Source organism: Grampus griseus (genome assembly GCF_964374135.1).
Source record: "Grampus griseus genome assembly, chromosome: 5".
NCBI classification, from domain to species: Eukaryota; Metazoa; Chordata; class Mammalia; order Artiodactyla; family Delphinidae; genus Grampus; species Grampus griseus.
In genome coordinates this window covers 120,928,068-120,947,723 of record NC_138998.1, presented here as the reverse complement: position 1 = coordinate 120,947,723, position 19,656 = coordinate 120,928,068, and the positions used below count along the sequence as shown (strand labels likewise).

The 19,656-nt window shown below is 35.2% G+C and overlaps 1 protein-coding gene across 4 annotated transcripts in view; it reads right to left on the bottom strand.

The window, feature by feature from the left end:
* The window catches only part of NCAM2 (neural cell adhesion molecule 2), a gene marked incomplete at both ends in the record, with an annotated part of 487,288 nt that overhangs the window by 197,694 nt on the left and 269,938 nt on the right, over positions 1-19,656 (bottom strand). For 3 of the 4 annotated variants that reach the window (XM_082655240.1, XM_082655241.1, XM_082655242.1), the window contains 3 exons: positions 1,978-2,121; positions 4,064-4,270; positions 8,045-8,119. The exons of the other annotated variant lie outside the window; for it this stretch is intronic. In XM_082655240.1, the coding sequence (XP_082511366.1) occupies positions 1,978-2,121; positions 4,064-4,270; positions 8,045-8,119 (426 nt within the window). The remainder of the gene's footprint in view (positions 1-1,977; positions 2,122-4,063; positions 4,271-8,044; positions 8,120-19,656) is intronic. 4 annotated transcript variants of the gene reach the window in all.

Genomic DNA, 19,656 nt, shown 5'->3' with positions numbered 1-19,656 from the left:
ATCGATTTTGCCTTCCCTGCAACTCAGCGTTAAGTTTCTATGTTTAACTGATTCCCAAGAATTAAAAGCTCAATGAGAAGGAACAAGAAAAATAAATGTTATTTATTGAGAATCTGATATAGAGTCAAATATTGTATTCATTCAGTTAACAAATATTTATAAGCCTATCTTACTTAAAACTCAAACCGTTGTTCAAAATGCATATAATAATTTACTGTTTACAGATGAAGAATCCGAATTAGGTACAGAGCAGTTAGAAAAGTTGTTTGAAGCTTTAGGGACAAGGAAAGAGTAGAGCCGTAATGGAATTCCAACTTCACAGCATTTCATCCTTGGGTACTGGGAAAAATGTGTGAGCTGTAGCATAGAAGCATCACTCCTCCATCAGCACTGTACTTGACCATCAATCTTTGCTTTGAGGATTTAACTGTCTTTTTTTTTTTTTCAGACAATTAATCATTAGATTTTATTCCCAAATAAATTACAAAAAGTAGATATTATAGGGCAACCTCCATGGATGCCAATGAATGAACTGTCTTTAGGCTTGAATTCCATCTGGCTACTTAACTGGAGGGATCATCTGCTCAGGGAAGATGGAGATGCTGATTGGTGCCCTGGGCCCATTCAGTCAAGACCTTGCCAGTGCCTGCTGCACACACTCTCTGCCCAGAGGCCTACAATCAGCATCGATTTAACTGTCTTTTAAAATAAAACTCATTTCAAAACCATCTTGTGATTATGGTTTACAGTAAACCAGATGTACACTTGAAGCCTAAGATGTAGGTAGTCTGAAAATGTTTAGACATTGTCATTTAACTGCGATGAAAGAATTGCCTTTTCTTTATTATTGAGGGGAAGAAAGCAGAAAATATACTGTATAATTTATTCATGAAATTTATTAGCAAAACCTAAAGCAGTTTTCTGAAAATAAAGTAAGAGGAAATAAAGTATTATATCTCATTAACTTACTATAATAGAAAAAAGAGTTTTAGTAAATAACTGACAAGCAGTGAAAATGCCAAGTCCAGAAAACTTCTCTCAAAATTAAAAAAAAATTACTATCATCATCATGATACTTTCTCTGTACATATTCAAAAACAGAAACCCTCTGCCTTCTCTCCTTTATGTTGTAGAAGTTTCATCTCTTAGAAACACAAAACAAAATCATCCAAGATAGAAAGTATTTTAAAAGATTCAATTATTTTGTACCTCTCTGCAATGTAAGTGCAATGAAAAATATTCTAAATCGAAAATGCTCCCAATTCACAATGATAAAGTAGCATAATGTAAGCAAATCATGCATCAATTTCAGATGTCATTTTATTCTGGAATTTCAGCTCAGTCTGAATCAAAATCATGAAGACAATTGAAATGAATGTACTCTTCTTCCTATTATCCATATTCATCCTATCATAATATTTAGAATATGTAGGTATCTTTGAAAGAACAGTGACAGAAAAATAAATAGGATTCATATAGACATTATTATAAGTTTACACATAATAAGCCCATGGGATTGTTTGAATTATAATATGTAGAATTTCAATAGATCAGGATTGATTCCTTTATTTGTTTAGTATCCTTGAACTGTTTGTATATAATTTTTTCTTGATCTAGAGCAGGAGTCAGCAAACTTTTTCTGTAATCTTCAGAAAATAACTATTGTAGGCTTTGTAGGACAAACCATCTGTGTCACAGCTGTTCAGCTTTGTTCCCAAAGTAGCCATAGACAATATGTAACAATTGGGTTTGGCTGAATTTTCATAACACCTTAAAAAAACAGCAGAGGAGCTGAATTTAGCCTGAGGGCCATAGTTTGCCAACCTCTAGTTTAGAGCTCTGAGGTTCTCAAAAAACAGTTGTTTGAGGCTTAGGGTCAAACAATCTAATTGCTATATTTACTTAGGTAGATTCAGTCTTTTAAAAAATTGCAATATTTTTAGAACATATAACTTAGAGAGTTACCAAAATACTAACTGTCGGAAATAGCGGTGACTTCCTCATTATGATGCAACCAGCTGACAACAGGTGCAGGCGAACTGCTGACTCGGCAAACCACTTCTGCATTCTCTCCTTGTTTGAACTCTTGAGGAGACACCACTTCTCTGAAAGTGAGTTTTTCTGTATGAAGAAAGTAAAACAAACCATACAAGTATTATTGCTTATTTCTTCCAATAGCATATTTCAGAATCCGTGTTTATTGATGCTGTAATAAAATAATTAGGTAAATCTAGATCCTTTAAAACCTTAAACCAGATCATCTAATTCTCCTACTCAATAAATTCCAACTCACTGAGAATAAAATCCAAAGTCCTTACAATGCCACACTAAGTCCTGTATGAACTGGAGTCTGCCCCACAATTCTGATCCCAATTTTTCTTCTCTCCTCCTAGCTGCTGCTTTGGGCAGTTCCTTGAACACTCCGCATTTGTTCTCATTCTGGGGCATTTGCACTCTCTTAAATTCCTTCAAATTTCTGCTCAACCTCCACAAACAAAATAGCCATCTCCCTACGTTTCTAAACCACTTAATTTCTTTCCTATAGAATTCTATGGCATATATATCTAGCATTTAAGCATTAGTTTTTGCTTACTTTTTGTCTGTCTCTACCCATTAAAATGTTGGCACCAAGTGGCCAGTGATATTTTCTGTTTCAGTCACTAATGTCTTTAGGAATTAGAATATTGTCTGCCACGCAGTAGACATACAATAAGTGTATTGAATGAATGCATGAATATGGATATTTATGCTTGAGGAGACATTTTCACAAAAGTAATTCATTGTTCTTGCTAAGAAAAAACAATTTTTTTTTACCTTCACAAATAAAGCACTAGGGATCTTCCTTTGTATCATTTCAAAGGACACTTCTTTCCAGACACTAGTCTATGAAATGATGATTTCAACTTAATTCTTTGTTATTTATGAAACTGGTACAGTAAATGGTCATATAAATAAGTAAAACATCTTTCCTTGAGGAGCTTAGAAACTAACAGGAGGGAAAAAGAAAAAAAAAAAGAGGTCAAATCAGGAAAAATGAGGGCAACAATACTCCAACAGATTGCCCCACTCATCTAAGAGGAAGCCTTGCTCTGGTGCTGCTTTGGCCTTTTTTCCCCGTATGCTATTTCTAGAATAACAAAAACAAAGCTATAAGGAAGAGATGTCTTATGAGCTAATATTCTAAAACTTTTTATAATTTTTCACTGGTAGAAATGCTAACTACTACAAATTAATTGTAAGGCAAAGTTCTAAGCATGAGGTAATGTAGTCCTCAAAGCAACTCTATGTATGATGTGGGTACTACAATTATATCTATTTTATAGATGAGGAAATTGAAACAGAGAGTTTACACGATTGCTCAAGGCCACAGGTGTAAGTGATAGAGCCTGGTTTCAAATCCTGGGAGTCAATGAACTTCAGTGTTCCTAAACAGGTTAACAATTCCTAAAAGTGAGAAGTTGGAAAGGAATGTAGGAAGCAATCAATCTCAAGTCGTAAAATGAAGTGTAAGTGTAGAAAACCTTGCTACTAAAAATGCCTGGAGTTGAAGAATCTGGTTAGATGTTATTCTTCATTAGATGAGTTTTCAGTTTTTACTCTGTCTAAAGCCTGTCAGCTGACCCTTCCCCAGTTCTCATTCTAGATTGGTCACTGTTATCACATAGGTAATTTTATTTGTTCTAGTCATGATCTTTTTTTTTTTGAAAGTGAAAAAAAGCACTCCCAATAAATTTTATATCACTAAATAAAGTACTGGTTTCTATTTACCCAACAGATTCTTAATGGCATCAAAAAACTAAAACATTTTCATCTATATTATTTAACCAACAGAATTGGCTCCATCTATGTATTTATAATCCACTATAACCTATTATAGATTTTATTTTAGAGATGTACTGTGGTAAAATAGAAATAAGCTAATATCTGTAAAGGTCTTAGCACATTGTCCATCACATAGTTAGTTCTTAATGAGTGTTAGTTTCTATTGTTAAGTACATTTTATTTGTATTTTTTATAAGAACGTATAATTTCAATCAATAAAACTTATAAATACATGACTTACGGTAAATTTCCAAAACAACTGTGGCTTCTTGTGTCTGTCCTTTGGCATCTGTTGCTTGACAACGATATATTCCTGCATCTTCTATATTTGCGTTGTAGATGGTTAATCGTGATCTAATACCTTCCTTTTGCACTGATACCCTTTGTGTTGAAATTATCTTCTCTCCTTGAGGATTATACCAGTCTATACTCTCAGGTTCACCAACTGCTGCAAAGAGCCATGGAAAAGAAATTTTGAAAATATGTTCCAAGTGTTTGTTTTGACACTGGCATTTACTATCGTGTAACAACTTTAACAATTTAGAAAAAAATGTAAATGGAAGACTGGAAGTCTGAAAATCTTACAATATCGAAAGTAAACACAAATGCTAGCACACATGTTATCCTTATTTATCCAACATTGAGGTTTCAATCTCGTTTGAGTAACAAAACCCAGAGGAAACTTCCAGTATGGTATTTAAGCTATGAGAGTGTAAACTTTACCACGGAAATCTATGGATTATTACCACACAAGTACTGAAAGTGCCTTGGCAACTGAGTCCAACATCAATTCCACTTAATAGGCATAATCGAAACAGAAACATGATTACTAACGTGATTTCACCTGCTCAATTCTTTTTGCTAAGGTCAGGAAATAGCACTTTTTCCCCTGATACAGCAGAGCTCATAACAACGTAAATCATTTATGAAATAAACTTTGGCTTTTGTTAATACAGAATTTTGAATTAATCTCCCAAGTTGTTAAACTTGTATAGATAAGGCCAATGACTATTTTTTAAATGGAGTCCTAATCTTCTCTTTTCCCAACTGAGATGAGTAGTTTCACCATTTTAATCTAAAACTGTTAACTATTTAATCATATGATAATTAGAATGCATTGAAATGATACTTATAGTGCTAGGCAATTACAACCAAATCATTACAGGGTAAACATTTATTTAAGTTTTCCAACTCAGAATCTAGGTTATTATTCTCTTTGTAAAAGCTGAAGCTTCCTGTGTTTTCTTTTAGTCACCAAAAGGATGTATTTCACCTAATTACTTGAGAGATAATTTGTGGAAGCAGCATACACTATTAACTGAAAAGTATCAGGAGAAAATGCATAAAGTTATATAACATCTTCAGGACCTTTTATAAGAAAATTATTCCTTCTCATTTTTTTTTCCAAGATATGGCTTTAGAAACAAATTGTCTTCCTTCCTATATCAAATTAGACATGATGGAGAAAAAAGTATGAAAGAAGTTTAGTTAAATCTTAAATGAATCTTAGTTATGTTATCTTCAGTTTTTCTGAATAGAACCATAAAACCATAGTAGTTACAGGATAATTCATTTGGGGGAGGTATTTGTTTTAATTCCCTCCTCTATCGAGAAGTTACAAAAGAATAATTTAAATGTGCATTACTTTAAGTTTCAGCAATAGAAAACCTCACTTTATACAGTAAATTATGCAGGATATTCTGTGAAATATTTTGGACATTTTCATTCTTAATGATATGGAATAAAATTTCATGGAGAGTTTATTCTGTATTTTCATAGAGCAGTCATAATTCTCTTTTTTCTGGCAACTCAAATAATAATTTCCAATAAAACTTTGCATGTTATTTTACTGAAAAGACTGGGCTCTTGGATTAATTAATAAGTAGCATTAAACTTATTTTCTTGAAAATGTAATATAAAAATTCATTTGCTATACATGACACATTCTTATTTAGTTCTGTGAGGGTATGACTGAACTAGGCTGAGTTCTGGAACCTGGGACACTTTGCTGCAGAGCTTGCACCTGAACAAACCTCTCCTGGAGCAACAATATACAAAGAAACTATAAGGGACTAAAAATAACTGCAAGCATGTCCAGCTGGGACAAATTATGAACAAGATACAAAAAGGCCAAATCCCAATTGCTACATCTGAGGTGCTGGGAGCAAAAGCACAGTACTATGCCGAACTATGCGTGATTCCTGCACACAGCACCACCAAAGGGGTGGGCAGACCACCAAGGGGGTGGGCAGACCACTATACCTAAGCCAGTCCACCAGCCAGACCCACTGATCCACCATTACCCTCATCCCATTTAAGAGTTCAGCTCACTCCACCTCAGGGAGCGAGCAAGGGAACTTGTTACTTGTTTTCACTCCCTTGTGCTGCATCAAGAGTCCCTACAAAGCCCTGCCTGAATTCCCCCTCTGGCCTCTTACCAATTTCTATTGATTAAAGAGTCCAAGAACCCAGGTCAGTAACATGACTAACTTCTAGTTGAATTTTAAGACATATTTATTTTATTGAGTTTTAGATGTCTGTGTTCAAGAAACTTTAGAATCATATCAACATAGTCACCATTGTGATAGAAAAGTACATGCAAGCGTTTTGATTTGCATTGGTTTCCCACATCTTTATTTTTAGATTTTTGTTTTACTACTGTATTTAAGATAAATAAGGCCACTTGCATGACAACAGTACAGCTCTTGATTATACGTCTTTATATAAAAGGAAAAAATGTTTAATTGTTCTGCCTTATGATTAAGGGCAAAACTCAGCACCACTGAATGACGTTAATTCGTACTTTTAAATTATGTCTTAATTTGACCTTATGAATTATATACATCATATAATTTATATCACAAAGATAATGCGAATCCAAGAAAATAATACAATTTTATTTTATTTTTCAATTCATTTTTAAACTATTTCATTATTCTGTGATCTTGTGATTTAATTGAGCTGTGTGTGTGCATTTGTGCATATAAAATATGGATAGGGTTTAGAAACAATGAACTATATTCTTATGCCAAAGCTGTACTGACATAGTAAATGATGTTGAACCAGTCTCTCCCCTACTCTCTACTTTTATATTTGCCAGTATATAAAAACATGTGTCAACAAGACCTATCAATTCAGACCTTTATTAAGAAGGCAAATATGTGAAGAATCATGGCCTCAATTAGTTGTTCATATTATCTGATATTATTTTTAGATATGTTATTATAACTGCTTCTATTTTTTTTAATTATCATAATAATTTAAACAAGCCATGCCATTCTGAAGACAACTTTTATAATGCATTTTATGTCAGAAATGCCTATTTAATCCAGTTTTGAATTGCTAAGTATAATCAGGAATGGAAACAATTTTAAAATATACTAAAAAGCAATTTTGTCACTAAATGAATATTTTTAAAACTTTATATATGAAGGCTTATATGCATGAAAATGAATATGATGAATTTAAATTTTGGCACTAAATGAATATTTGAAAAACTTTATATATGAAGACTTGTATGATGAAAATGAATACGATGAATCTAAACAGCAGTAGAATGTGCTCATTTGTGAGTTTTACAATATGTTGAATAGGAATTTGTTGCTTAAGTAGTTAATATCTTCTAGAAGAATTCTACATGTGCATGATTAAACTAGATGAGGTCCATAATAATTTCCCATAGTCACTACGATATATAATACTTCTAATTAATAGTCACAAAAATCTTGCAAAACCTTTGCTGATTAAAGATCTACTTTTTAAAGGTCACTTTTCATAAGGAAGGATGTGATATGCTTTGTCCTAAACTTTTCATTGAAGTGAAACTATAATGCAGGGTGCCATATCTAACTTATTCATAGCGTATTTACGAAAATGGTTAAATTATAACATTTACATTCATACTAAGGTTACTATTTAGATAGAAATAATATTTAAATTGATGTAAAAGTTATCATGCATACACTATATTTGATAAGTTATTTTCAAAATAAATAATCTAGTTTATTTAGTAGTCAAAATTAGTAACTTGAAAGCAACAAATAAAATTCAGTGTTTAATAGGTAAAATATGTTCATTAACACTTTTCCAATCATTGTGAGCCCAATGATAATATACAATTTTATTTCTAGAGAACTGACATTTAACTACTTAAATTTAGTCAATATATTATATTAATAAAGAATAAAACAAGTTATCTGAAAATATTTGTAGAAATACATACCTGTACATGTGAAGAATTTAGATTCTCCCACACTAAGCTCTACTTTGCTAAGTGAAATTGTCACTTGAAGAAGAGCTGAAAAAAATATTTGAGTAAAATTAATTATGGTTTTAAACATGGATACTAAGATTTTAATACATGGTGTCTATACCACATGATTGAAATAGCAATTATTTACCCTCTTATGCTTTTATTACCTGTAAAAAGAAATGAAAGTTTTGTAAAATACAATTTAACAAATTATATACATTATATTATTATGCACCTTACAAACAGACCAAATACAGGACTCATTCAAGCTATGTTGAAATTTTTAGTTAAGAAAATGATCAAATTCATAGACAGCTGTTCCATATTCACAGACTAGGCATTCTGTGTACTACCAGATTGGACAATAGCTACGTAAAATTTTTGCTCAAATTTTGTAAACTTGCTTAAAAAGAGTAAATCCTACACTGTTATTACAACAATTAAAAATTTAAGTCAAATACTTTTTGACTACCTACTAAAATATTTCCATGAAAGGAGACAAGCAGGGCTTCCCAGGTGGCGCAGTGGTTGAGAGTCCGCCTGCCGATGCAGGGGACACGGGTTCGTGCCCCGGTCGGGGAAGATCCCACATGCTGCGGAGCGGCTGGGCCCATGAGCCATGGCCACTGAGCCTGCGCGTCCGGAGCCTGTGCTCCTCCGCAACGGGAGAGGCCACAACAGTGAGAGGCCCGCGTACCGCAAAAAAAAAAAAAAAAGGAGAGAAACACAGGGAAGAGAGGGAGTACTACCACATAAGGAAAGCAGAATAAGCATTTTTTTTTTTTTCCACATGATAAATAAGTTAAGTGAAGTATCCAGGGCAATGGCAATAAAATAGAGGAGATGTTCAAAAAGTTTGTTGTCAAATTTGAAATAAAACAGCAGAATATCCTAAAACTTTAGAAGATAATTAAAATTATGTTTTAACATTAATTAAACTATTTATGTTTCTAATAATATGGTGGACAAGATAGTGTTACCACTCCCCAAAACCCTGTTCCACCATCCTTTTCCCCCCGAAATACATAGCTAACCTTTCAGGAAAGTAATGGTGCCTCAAGGAAAAAAAAAAAAAAAAGAAGAAGAAAAATCTAAAAACTAGAGTACAAGCCTACACTGGGAATTTGTGGATCATAGTAACTGAAAGGCTCACAGATTGCAGAGAATGGATCCAAGCTTGGCTAGAAGAGGGGATGCTACAGAATACCACCAAACACTAGACCAGGATAAGATTCACCCTTAGTATAAGAAGGGTATAGAATAAATTAGCCTACTGACAAAAGGGAATGACAAGGAGAGCTGTCTTTTCTGGCTCGTGTAACGGACAAATGTTTCTTCTTAAATAGGTTAACCATGGTTCTGCCATATTCCAGGTTTGGGATTTTAAAATTGTAGATACATGTTCCTTGGGAAACCCCAAGCTGAAAATTAAATTAAAAAGCACTCTCACATGTAGGGCTCACAGCTAAGTGGCAGAAGCAAACATAAAAGCCCTTCAGAAAATTCAGAAGAGCTATCTAATAGGCCCAGACTCCCCAAGATTTTCATAAATGAACCTCTCTTTAACCTAAACTCACATTCTGACATTATAAAATCCATGGTGAAATAAGGCACTGTGAGCAAGAATTAGTTGAAATAACCTAGAGGAGAAATAGACCCATGAAATTTCAAAACAGGGAATTAGACTAAGAATGTAACATAGCTATGTTGACAATGTTTAAAGAAATAAAATGTGAAATCAAAAAATATGAGAACAGAAGAAAATATTTCTCAAGAAAAACTTGTCAAACATGCTATTTAAGCTCTTTAAAATATTTCCTTAAACGTCCCATACTTGATTGATGAATTCCTTCTTTTTCTGGAAACCTCCCTGAGAAACAGGATGGGCTGCATGGCTATCTTCTCTCATGTCGGTCTTGGTCCTATTTTTACTGATAATTTCATCAACACTCAGAGGGTACTTGGCACATTATAGGGGCTCAAAAAGTGTTCTAGTAAGTCTGATATTTCAGAGAAAAACATGTAAAGAAGAGCAAAGAATTCAGAAAGAATAAGGAGGAAACTAGAAGAAACAAGAGAGTGTCTACTATAAACAATGTCAATTCTAGTGCAAATTGACAGAAGAGGACTTTTTCTTTGAGAAGTAACTGAATCCCCTTGATGAACTTAGTTTAAGTGTAATGAGGACAATAGAAGGAAACTGCAGAAAAAGTCAAGGAATTTGAGATTGTCCTCTTAAGAAACTTGAATCTATAAAGATGTACAGGGTTTTGGGGATCCGCAATTCTGAGCATGTGGTCAGGGATTTTATAAATTGGGGAAAGTTTACTCATACTTATGGATAGAAGGGAAAGAGGCAGAAAAGAGGTTATATTGTTGAAAGAAAAAAGGGAATTGTGATTCAGTTTCTCATTCTCTTTTCACTCCTCTTACTTTCTCCTTTTAGACATCACCTTATTTCATGGCATCAACTTCCTTTTCTCTTTGGATCTTCAGTCTGTGCTTTCCCAAAGTCTAATCCTGCAATTTTTAATCCTCAACTAGCATTCAATTGGATAGCATATTTTAATTTCAAACTCTCCATGTGCAAACTAAACCCTTCCCCTTCCACCAAAAATTGCTCACTGTTCACTATTCCATTTTTGTTCATCACCAATCAATTGTAAAATCTTGGATATAACCTCTGAAACATTACTTGTATGCATTCTTGTTTATTTCCAACCACTGTTTCCCTAATACATGCACTCATTAATTTTAACCTGAGATATTTATTTTACTCCGAGATAGTGATGTATCAAATTCTATATTTCTTTTTCTGACGTTTATCTCTTCAGCGTTTCTTCCCATGGGAGCATTTTTTCAGGCTGCTGCAAGCATACGTTTCTAAAACTGTTCAATTTTACCTGCTTACTCAAAAATCTTCAAAGTGCATTTGCTTTGTCCAATTAATTATCAATATTATACACATTTTCAGAGAAAGAAAACTAACTTTTCCAAGTTTATTTCCAATTACTCCTTAATGCTTTTGTGGCTATAGACAGCTACAATTAATCATCCCCCGCTTCCCCACTGACGCACACTTCCTCACCAATGTGTGTTTGCTCAAAATATTTCCTTTCCCTTCATCTCCCTTTCTCTTATTTCCCCATCGCTGGCTACATTCTATCTTCAAAATAAAACTAAAATATCAATAAATTTACAAAACATTCTTGGATAGTTCCATCTGTAATATCAACAAATAAATATCTTTGATCCAGAGACATGCTCACTAAACAAATGAAATGTACATTGTTGTTAATGATATTCACTTCTCTACTATATTTAAATGTGAATTTTTAGAAGTGAAAGCTCATCACCCTCACTTCTGTTTCTCCTAAACTGATAATATATAAATGCATGGCAGAATAGTGAACAAACACTTACCAAGAGCTTATTGTACACTAGGTACAGAACACTGACAGTACTGACAATATAAAATTTTGGAATTACTTCATTGACTTAAATTGAATTTAAAGATATCAGAGGTTTTCAGAAATGTCTGCCAATTATTATATAAGTAATTCCCACCTTTGACCTTTGGAGCTTACAGAAAAGACGAAACTTGAAAGATGTAGGCATTTTAAAAGTCAAATACAGTTCTGAACAATTTTACGCAGATTTGCTAATGGGTATAATAAATAACTTATATTCATTGCAATACAATGAAATTAAGCTTGAAATTAATTAATTTATATTAAAATACTTGGCAATTTTTTTTATTCAGTACAAACTATCAATTCACCCATTAATCAAGACCATATTTTTATGGGCATTTTGGTGTCAGGGCACATGGCTATAAATCAGGGATTAAAAGTATATAATAAAAATAAAACATATTTCTCTAGTTTAATACATTTCCCAAAGGCTAGATTTGCTCTAATTGACCTCTACAGATACATTAAAACATGTGCATATTAGGAAAAACGTGAAGAACTAAAATTTAAGGTCATGCCTTAATCATTGCTCTAGTGATTTAACATCATTTCTTGTGATCATTCCTGACCTGTGGCCACCTCCAACAGACTCATTTTGGACCCAAATGTCAGAAGAAAATGAAATAATTTTCTAATGCCAAAAGTTGTATTCAGAGAAAGCTGGGCAGGACTGATATATTTATATCTATCCAGTTAATCTCTCATTCATTTCTGATGTTTCAATTTAGGCACAACAAATGAAAGTGGATGTGATGTGGGGCCTTTACGTCATTTAGAAAAAAAGATACTAAATGTTTCTAATCAAAATTTCTATATAGGATTGGGTGGAATTCGAAAAATAGAATGGCATTCACTGATGCTGAAAAATCTAATTTTGATATTTTACTCTTCTTAGGTATTTGGAATAGATATAATAACTTTGAAGAAAATTGAGAAGGATATAATGTTATATAGATTGAATCACTTGATATTAGCAACATTATGGATTAAATGATGGCATTACTTAAAACCAATCAATAAATCATATTTTTGTATTAGAATTGGGATTGGATAGTCAGTATCTCCGCAAGAGATTCTCATTAAAGTAAGAAATCATTTTAAACTCATAGAATGAAAAGTTAGAGGCATGATAAATCTGTCTTTTTTGAACTATCCTCAAAGAAATATATATAATAATAACCTTAAATGTAGAGTTGGGTAAATTAAAAATTGTTTACCAAAATCAATAAGTATTTATTGAATATATAAATTTTTCAAATCACTCTTTTTAGATACTATGGTATACAAAAATAATAAGTTACAATTCCTAATGTCAAAGTATTTCTAATTTATTTGGTAAGGCAACAACACTACATAAAAAGAAGAATGATAAAACAAGATGATGTTTATCAATTATGACCATTATGAGCTTTATGATCAAGAATGCTGCATAGAGGGCAATAAAACTTGAAAAAAAAAGTTGGAATAGATGTTGTAATAAAAGGACAGAAAGAGGGTAGACATTCCAGGTAAGGCAAAAAAGTTCAAGGAATATTCAGGGAATAATTAGTAGATCAATATAGATGAAGTTGATCTCATGTAGAATATTGGTAATATAATTGGAGGAATAGTTTTGAAAATACATCGGAGGATCTCAAATGCCATGGTAAAATTTCTGGACTTAAATTTTTGTCCATTAATTATTTATAAATAGAAACCAACATGACAAAATTGGCATTTAGTAAAGATTAGTCAGAAGATAGGATGGCTGACAAATTGAATTTAGGGGAAAATTTAGAGTATGTTATGATAAGTATCTGAGTTGGCTGGTGGCAAAGAACATGGAAAGGTAGGAATGGATGTAACAAAAAAAGTAAAAATAGTAGTTATCTCTGGATCAATTAGAACATTACTGAAAAAGGGAAAAAAGTCAAAGATGTTAAGGTTTTCTGCTTCAGTGAAACAACCATCACCAACGTAAAGAATTTCAGGAATAGAGGAAAAAATATGGAGCCATAATTTATATCATAAATGAAAATTACTTCTCAAAATAGAACATAGACAACATTTTAACAAAGATAACTGCTATCATAACAAAGCTTAAATTAATATTTGTAATTTAAGTAAGCATGCAGATTAAATAGCAGATATTCAAAGGGGACTTTCTTAATTTACAGGAATATAAATAGAATGAAGTGTTTGGCATTTCTAAGTTCCATCAAGGGACCTAGAGAGCCCGCTGTAATTTGATACAATATTTAACAGTGGCATTTAAAGTGACCAGTTTATCACCTGCAGAAATTTTAAAACTGACAACTTAATTAGTCTACTACATGCCTGACACAAAGCAGAGTTGAATTCACTTAAAATTCTAACAGACATGCACAGATAACTTAAGGTACTGATTTATTTTTGTAGGATGACTTGTAACATTTATAAAGCAAGAATTTTTTTTTCCCTTGGCTTCCACATCAAGGGAGTTAAGAGAATTAAGATATCTAATAATTATAAAAACTCTCAAAGAGTCTTACTCATAAAAGGTTCTTATAAATTACTGATTATATCAAATGAATATGATTTCCTCATATTTTCATTGAAAACTGTACCCACTTTTAAACTGTACCCACTTCAAGAAAATTATGTATGTAATTTATTAATTACTCACTTTTTTATTATTAAATTTTCATGTCCATATATTAAAACAGTCTATGTGTGATCTAGTTGATTTTTTTTTAATTGCTACAATGTTCAAGAAAATTCAGAATTTTTGGAACATTTAAGAGAGAAATACTCCATAATCAAACGTTTTAGGAACTCTGACGACTGTGAACATTTGATCAAAACTATTTTTTAGGGTCTTCCCTGGTGGTGCAGTGGTTAAGAATCTGCCTGCCAATGCAGGGACATGGGTTCCAGCCCTGGTCCGGGAAGATCCCAAATGCCCCAGAGCAACTAAGCCCGTGTGCCACAACTACTGAGCCTGCGTGCCTAGAGCCCATGCTCCTCCACAAGAGAAGCCACCGCAATGAGAAGCCCACGCACTGCAAAGAAGAGTAGCCCCTGCTCTCCGCAACTAGAGAAAGCCCACGCTCAACAACGAAGACCCAACGCAGCCAAAAAAATAAATAACTTTTTTTAAAAAACTATTTTTTAAATAAATTGCTTCACCTAAGTTTACCAAGACAAAGTTAAACATTTTAGTATAATTCCTTTTCATCATTGTACTTTTTTCGTATTTAAACTCAATTGTCTTCAATCTTCCTGTACGAAGTTAGGAAAACAAAGTCTCAGTTGCTAGATCACATGGGTCTTTTTAAGAGCAACTGGTCTACTTCCTTAATGCTTCTCTTTCTATTGACTCCTTCCTGTTAAGCTATAGACACTACAGCTTCCCATCCTAAAAAATATAATAATAATAAATGAAACAAATGAAAAAGAAAACAGAACAGCCAAATAATATAAAGAGAAAAAACATCTTTCTGCTTCTTGTCTCTCAAATTACTGTGGTATATTCTACCTATTATTATCTATTGAATCTATTTTGCCAGAAAAAAAAAGAAATATCTAAAGTTCTCTCACTCTTGCCTCCAATAGAAAACTCATAAAGTTCAACTCATTCTTCCTTTAAATATCTCTCAAATCTGCCTTTGTTTTGCATCCTCATTGCTTTAGTTTTATTTCTCACCACTGTTAGCCTGGTATAGTGAGTGATCTGTAAAACTGAACAAGGTCAGGTATTGGGTTTATCAGAAAAATCTGAGGGTGTGTGTGTGTGTGTGTGTTTATGTATGCATGTGTTTTGTTTTTATTTGCTTCTGGCCCCATTCCTGAAAATCCTGATTCAATATATCTGATGTAGGGCCTAAGATTTTCTATTTTAAGTAGCTTCCAGGTGCTAAGCATTGCTATGTAGAATGTAGTTGCCAGTCCAAAACCATTGACCTCAATTAGGAACTTGTTTATAATATAGGATCTCAGGTTTTATTTCATACTGACTGAATCATAATCTATAACTTAATAAGACCCCCAACAGTTCCATGTGCACATTAAAATGTGGTCAACACTGGGTTGTGACAATCCAACATGTTTATCATTCGTAGTACAATATATTTCCCGTTGAGTAGGATAAAATCCAAACTTTCACACTTGACATGAAAGATATTTAACAAGCTGGATATGACTTAATTCAACTGTATTTCCTGCCACATTCCAAGTATGGGAGAAAAATCAAACAAAACAAAACACACACAATAGTTAAATATCAAGAAACTCTGCAAATAGGCTCTATTTTCCTATTTCTTTTTGAATTGTTTTTTCTTATTCAATAGAGCCCTTCTCCTTTTTCTCCTCTAAGGGCATGCTTATTACTTTCTATTAAAGACTTATATGAGTCCTCCTCCAGGCAGTAAACCACACACTTCAATGTCTTCTAAAATCCTGCAGTATTTTCTCTTAGAGCACTTAGAATATTACAGTGATGTATGTTAATAAGTATTTTATAATTTTTAATAAGCAGAAATTCTTCATATGCAATTATATAAATATATGCAATTTATAAAAACTTTATATTCCCTTGTTCAAGTCAACTTATTGCTATTTTATTTAAAATTAATGTAAAACTGAGGAAGGTTGTTTGTTCTGAGTTTCTGTACTATTTCCCAGTAGCAATTAACATATATTCAATTTTGTTCACATATCTGTTTCTCCACCGGACTATATATACCGGCAAAGCCCACAACAATTCCTGGGAAATAAAAATAGAATCTGTGCAATGAAGTCTAACCTTGTTTTCCTTTGTGCTTAGTCTAATTTCACCTGTTCATAGGGTACCCTGTGCAGAAGGCTTGCACCTGGCACTTCAGACCAGAATTCCCAGTGTGAAATTGCTGTACCTGACGCTTCAGTTGGCTGACCCTGTGCAGAAATGCTGCACCCAGCACTCTGATCTGGAGTGCCCTGAGCAACACAGCTGTGCCCAACCAGCAAGAATGCCATCCCCTCCCCTGCTGACAAGAATCCTATAAAGCATCCCCACCAACGGGCTTTTGCAAAGAGTTTGTACTCTAGAGCATGAACTCACGCCTCTACATTCTTTGATCAAAGAATAAAGCTTTCCTTTGTTTCTGAACCAAACTTGATCTCTTCTATTTGTACAAGCAACATCGAGAAGAAGGACTCTTATTGAGGATCAACTCATTGGAGGTTTGGGGGAGGGGATTGGTAACAAATTTTTGACAACCCAGATGGGACTGACTGTGGCCCTTCTGCCTGCACTCACCCACTAGACTACAGACATGCTCAAGCTTCAGCAGGACGATGGCTAAGGTTTGGGCGCTTGGATGCCTCCTTTTTTGGTCGCTGAGCCATCAATTAACAGTTTAATGCTGGCTCCAAATTTCCCAAACCAAAATCTATTTGGATCCAATTTTGTAGGATTTGCATGCCAACAAATCACTCCAACTGTCCCCTCAGTAGTTGGATCTCTAAATTATATCATCATTTTGCAATTGGACCTGCTATGCCAGAGACAAAAGTAATGGGATGAAATTCCCTATGTCTAGTTTTTTTAAGGTCTTATATCAGAGCACAGGCCTTTAAAAGGGATGTGAGCTCTCCTCCACTGAGGTAATAGTAAAGGAGACTAAGCCTTCTATCAGTGCTTGACCTGCTCCCTGATGACCTTCTTGATCTCCTCCCTAGCACTCCTCCTACTGTTCCCTCCATACCCATTTGCTTCATATAGCCCGAGTTGGGTCACAGGCCCAAGAGGTCCCTTCCACACCAGTTCCCTCTCCCAGAACCTGTCCAGTAAGTATATGAAATGGGACTCATTACCAGCCAGTGTCCAACAACCTGCCAGGAAAATACTCCTTGTGAGGCAGGTGCCAGATGGAGAAGAAGGGCTCACACAGATACCTGTCATTTACCACTTCTGATCTGTATAACTAGAAGAGTCATAATAAAGGGTTGAGGGAAGATCCAAAGCGTTCCTGAATCTGATTAGGGGAAACTTTCAGACCGATGGCCCCACCTGGGCTGAAATCCAGAGCCTCCTCAATGTACTCCTAACAGGGGAAGAAAAGGCCATAATCCTTTTAAAAGCCCAAGAGGAAGCAGACAAAGAGAACAAAAGCAATGCAGGTCATGCTATTTTCAGACCACAGAATCAAGCAGTCCCAGATAACAACTGAGACAATGGAGAAAGGGGTGGAAAATAGAGGCTGCCCAATTATAAAAATATGATCCTAAAGGGAATCCAGGCAGCAGGAAAGAAACCTGTCAGTTGGAATAAGAAAAAGGCAATCAATCACAACAAGTGGAAAACCCTTCGGCATCCCTACAGAGCCTTAAGGAATGCTTCTGATTCTATACTAATGACCCTCAGTCATTGGAAGGGAATGCAATCCTGAGGTAGTATTTCATTTCCCAAACTGCCCTCAACATTAGGTGTAAACTTCAGAAACTGAAAATACAGCCAGATACCCCTACCTCCTGCCTGGTGGAGGTTGCCTACCACGTGTTTTGTACGTGAGACGTAGAGGAGGAAAAGTCAGAGGATAAAAAGGCCCAGAGGCAAGCCTGCCTAACGGCTGTTGCCCTCCAATATCAACTGGTTGACACGGAAATCTGAACTAAACACCCACGGAGACTCTCGACTCCAGTGAGTGACCCCTGGATCACCGGGATAGCAAGCCAAGGAAATTAGGACCCAATCAGTGTGCCATATGTAAACAAGAGGGACACTGGAAGGAAGAATGCCCTCACTCCCTCGAAGGGGGATGGAAATGGCAGATCCTGGTTACTATTCTCAAGGGCAGATGGTCCAAATAGATGAAGAATGATGGGGCCAGGGGGCTCCTAAACTGGCACTCCAATTGACCCCCAAGGAGCCCAGCCTGACATTGGACATAGGAAAAAAGCCCGTCAAATTCTTTTTTTATTATTATTATTATTATTATTTTTTTGGCGTTACGCAGGCCTCTCACTGTTGTGGCCTCTCCCGTTGCGGAGCACAGGCTCTGGATGTGCAGACTCAGCGGCCATGGCGCACGGGTCCAGCCGCTTTGCAGCATGTGGGATCCTCCCAGATCGGGGCACGAACTCGTGTCCCCTGCATCAGCAGGTGGACTCTCAACCACTGCACCACCAGGGATGCCCACCCGTCAAATTCTTAGTCAACGCTGTTGCCACTTAACTGGTTCTGAACACCAGATCAGGCAACCTCAGTCACAAGAGTTGTAAAATTATGGGGGTATCAGGGAAGGCCTAAGAACAGGCATTCACAGAGCCATTAGGACGTAAATTGGATGAACATATTCTCACCCATTCCTTCCCACATGTTCCCTATGTCCTTATATAATTGGGAGCTACTATCCACCTAATGGGAGACAGACTGAAGACTGCTGTTCCCCTAGACAGGGAGCACAAGATAATAATGTTAATGGCTGAGGACAAACCTTCCAGGACAGAGCAGGTTGATCTCCCAGGAGTAAATCTCAAACTCAGCGCCTAGGGATGGGTGGAACAAGCTATGGGAGCCAGTCCTGTGACAGTCCATCTAAAACCTGGACATCCATGGCCCGACAGAAAACAGTACACTCTCCATTGAGAGGCCTTATTGGTCATTGTCCCTGTTATACAGGGCCTAATTGACCACCCTTACTGGACCATGCCAATCATCATGTAATACCCCTGTTCTCCCCATAAAGAAACCCAATGGAGAATACTGGATGGTAAGACCTCAGGGCAGTCAATGAAGCCACCAAAAATATACATTCAGTAGTTACCAATTCCTATACCCTGCTGGGATTCTACTGTCCACCAGGACCCAGTAATGTGTATTAAATTGAAAAGATGCCTTCCTCTGTATTCCATTAACAATACCACTGGACAGTCCTGCCCCGAGGATTCAAAAACACCCCCATTGTCTTTGTGGAAACTTTAGCTAAAGACGACCTAAAAAATCTACATCCTGGAGGAGGCTTCCCTCCTCCAGGATGTAGATGACATTCTGACTGCTAGCTTCACTAAGGAGACCTCTGATGAAAGTACTGTAACCACTCTGAACCACCTAGCTGATAAGGGATATAAGGTGGCCAAGAAAAAGGCCCAAATATCACAAACTAGGGT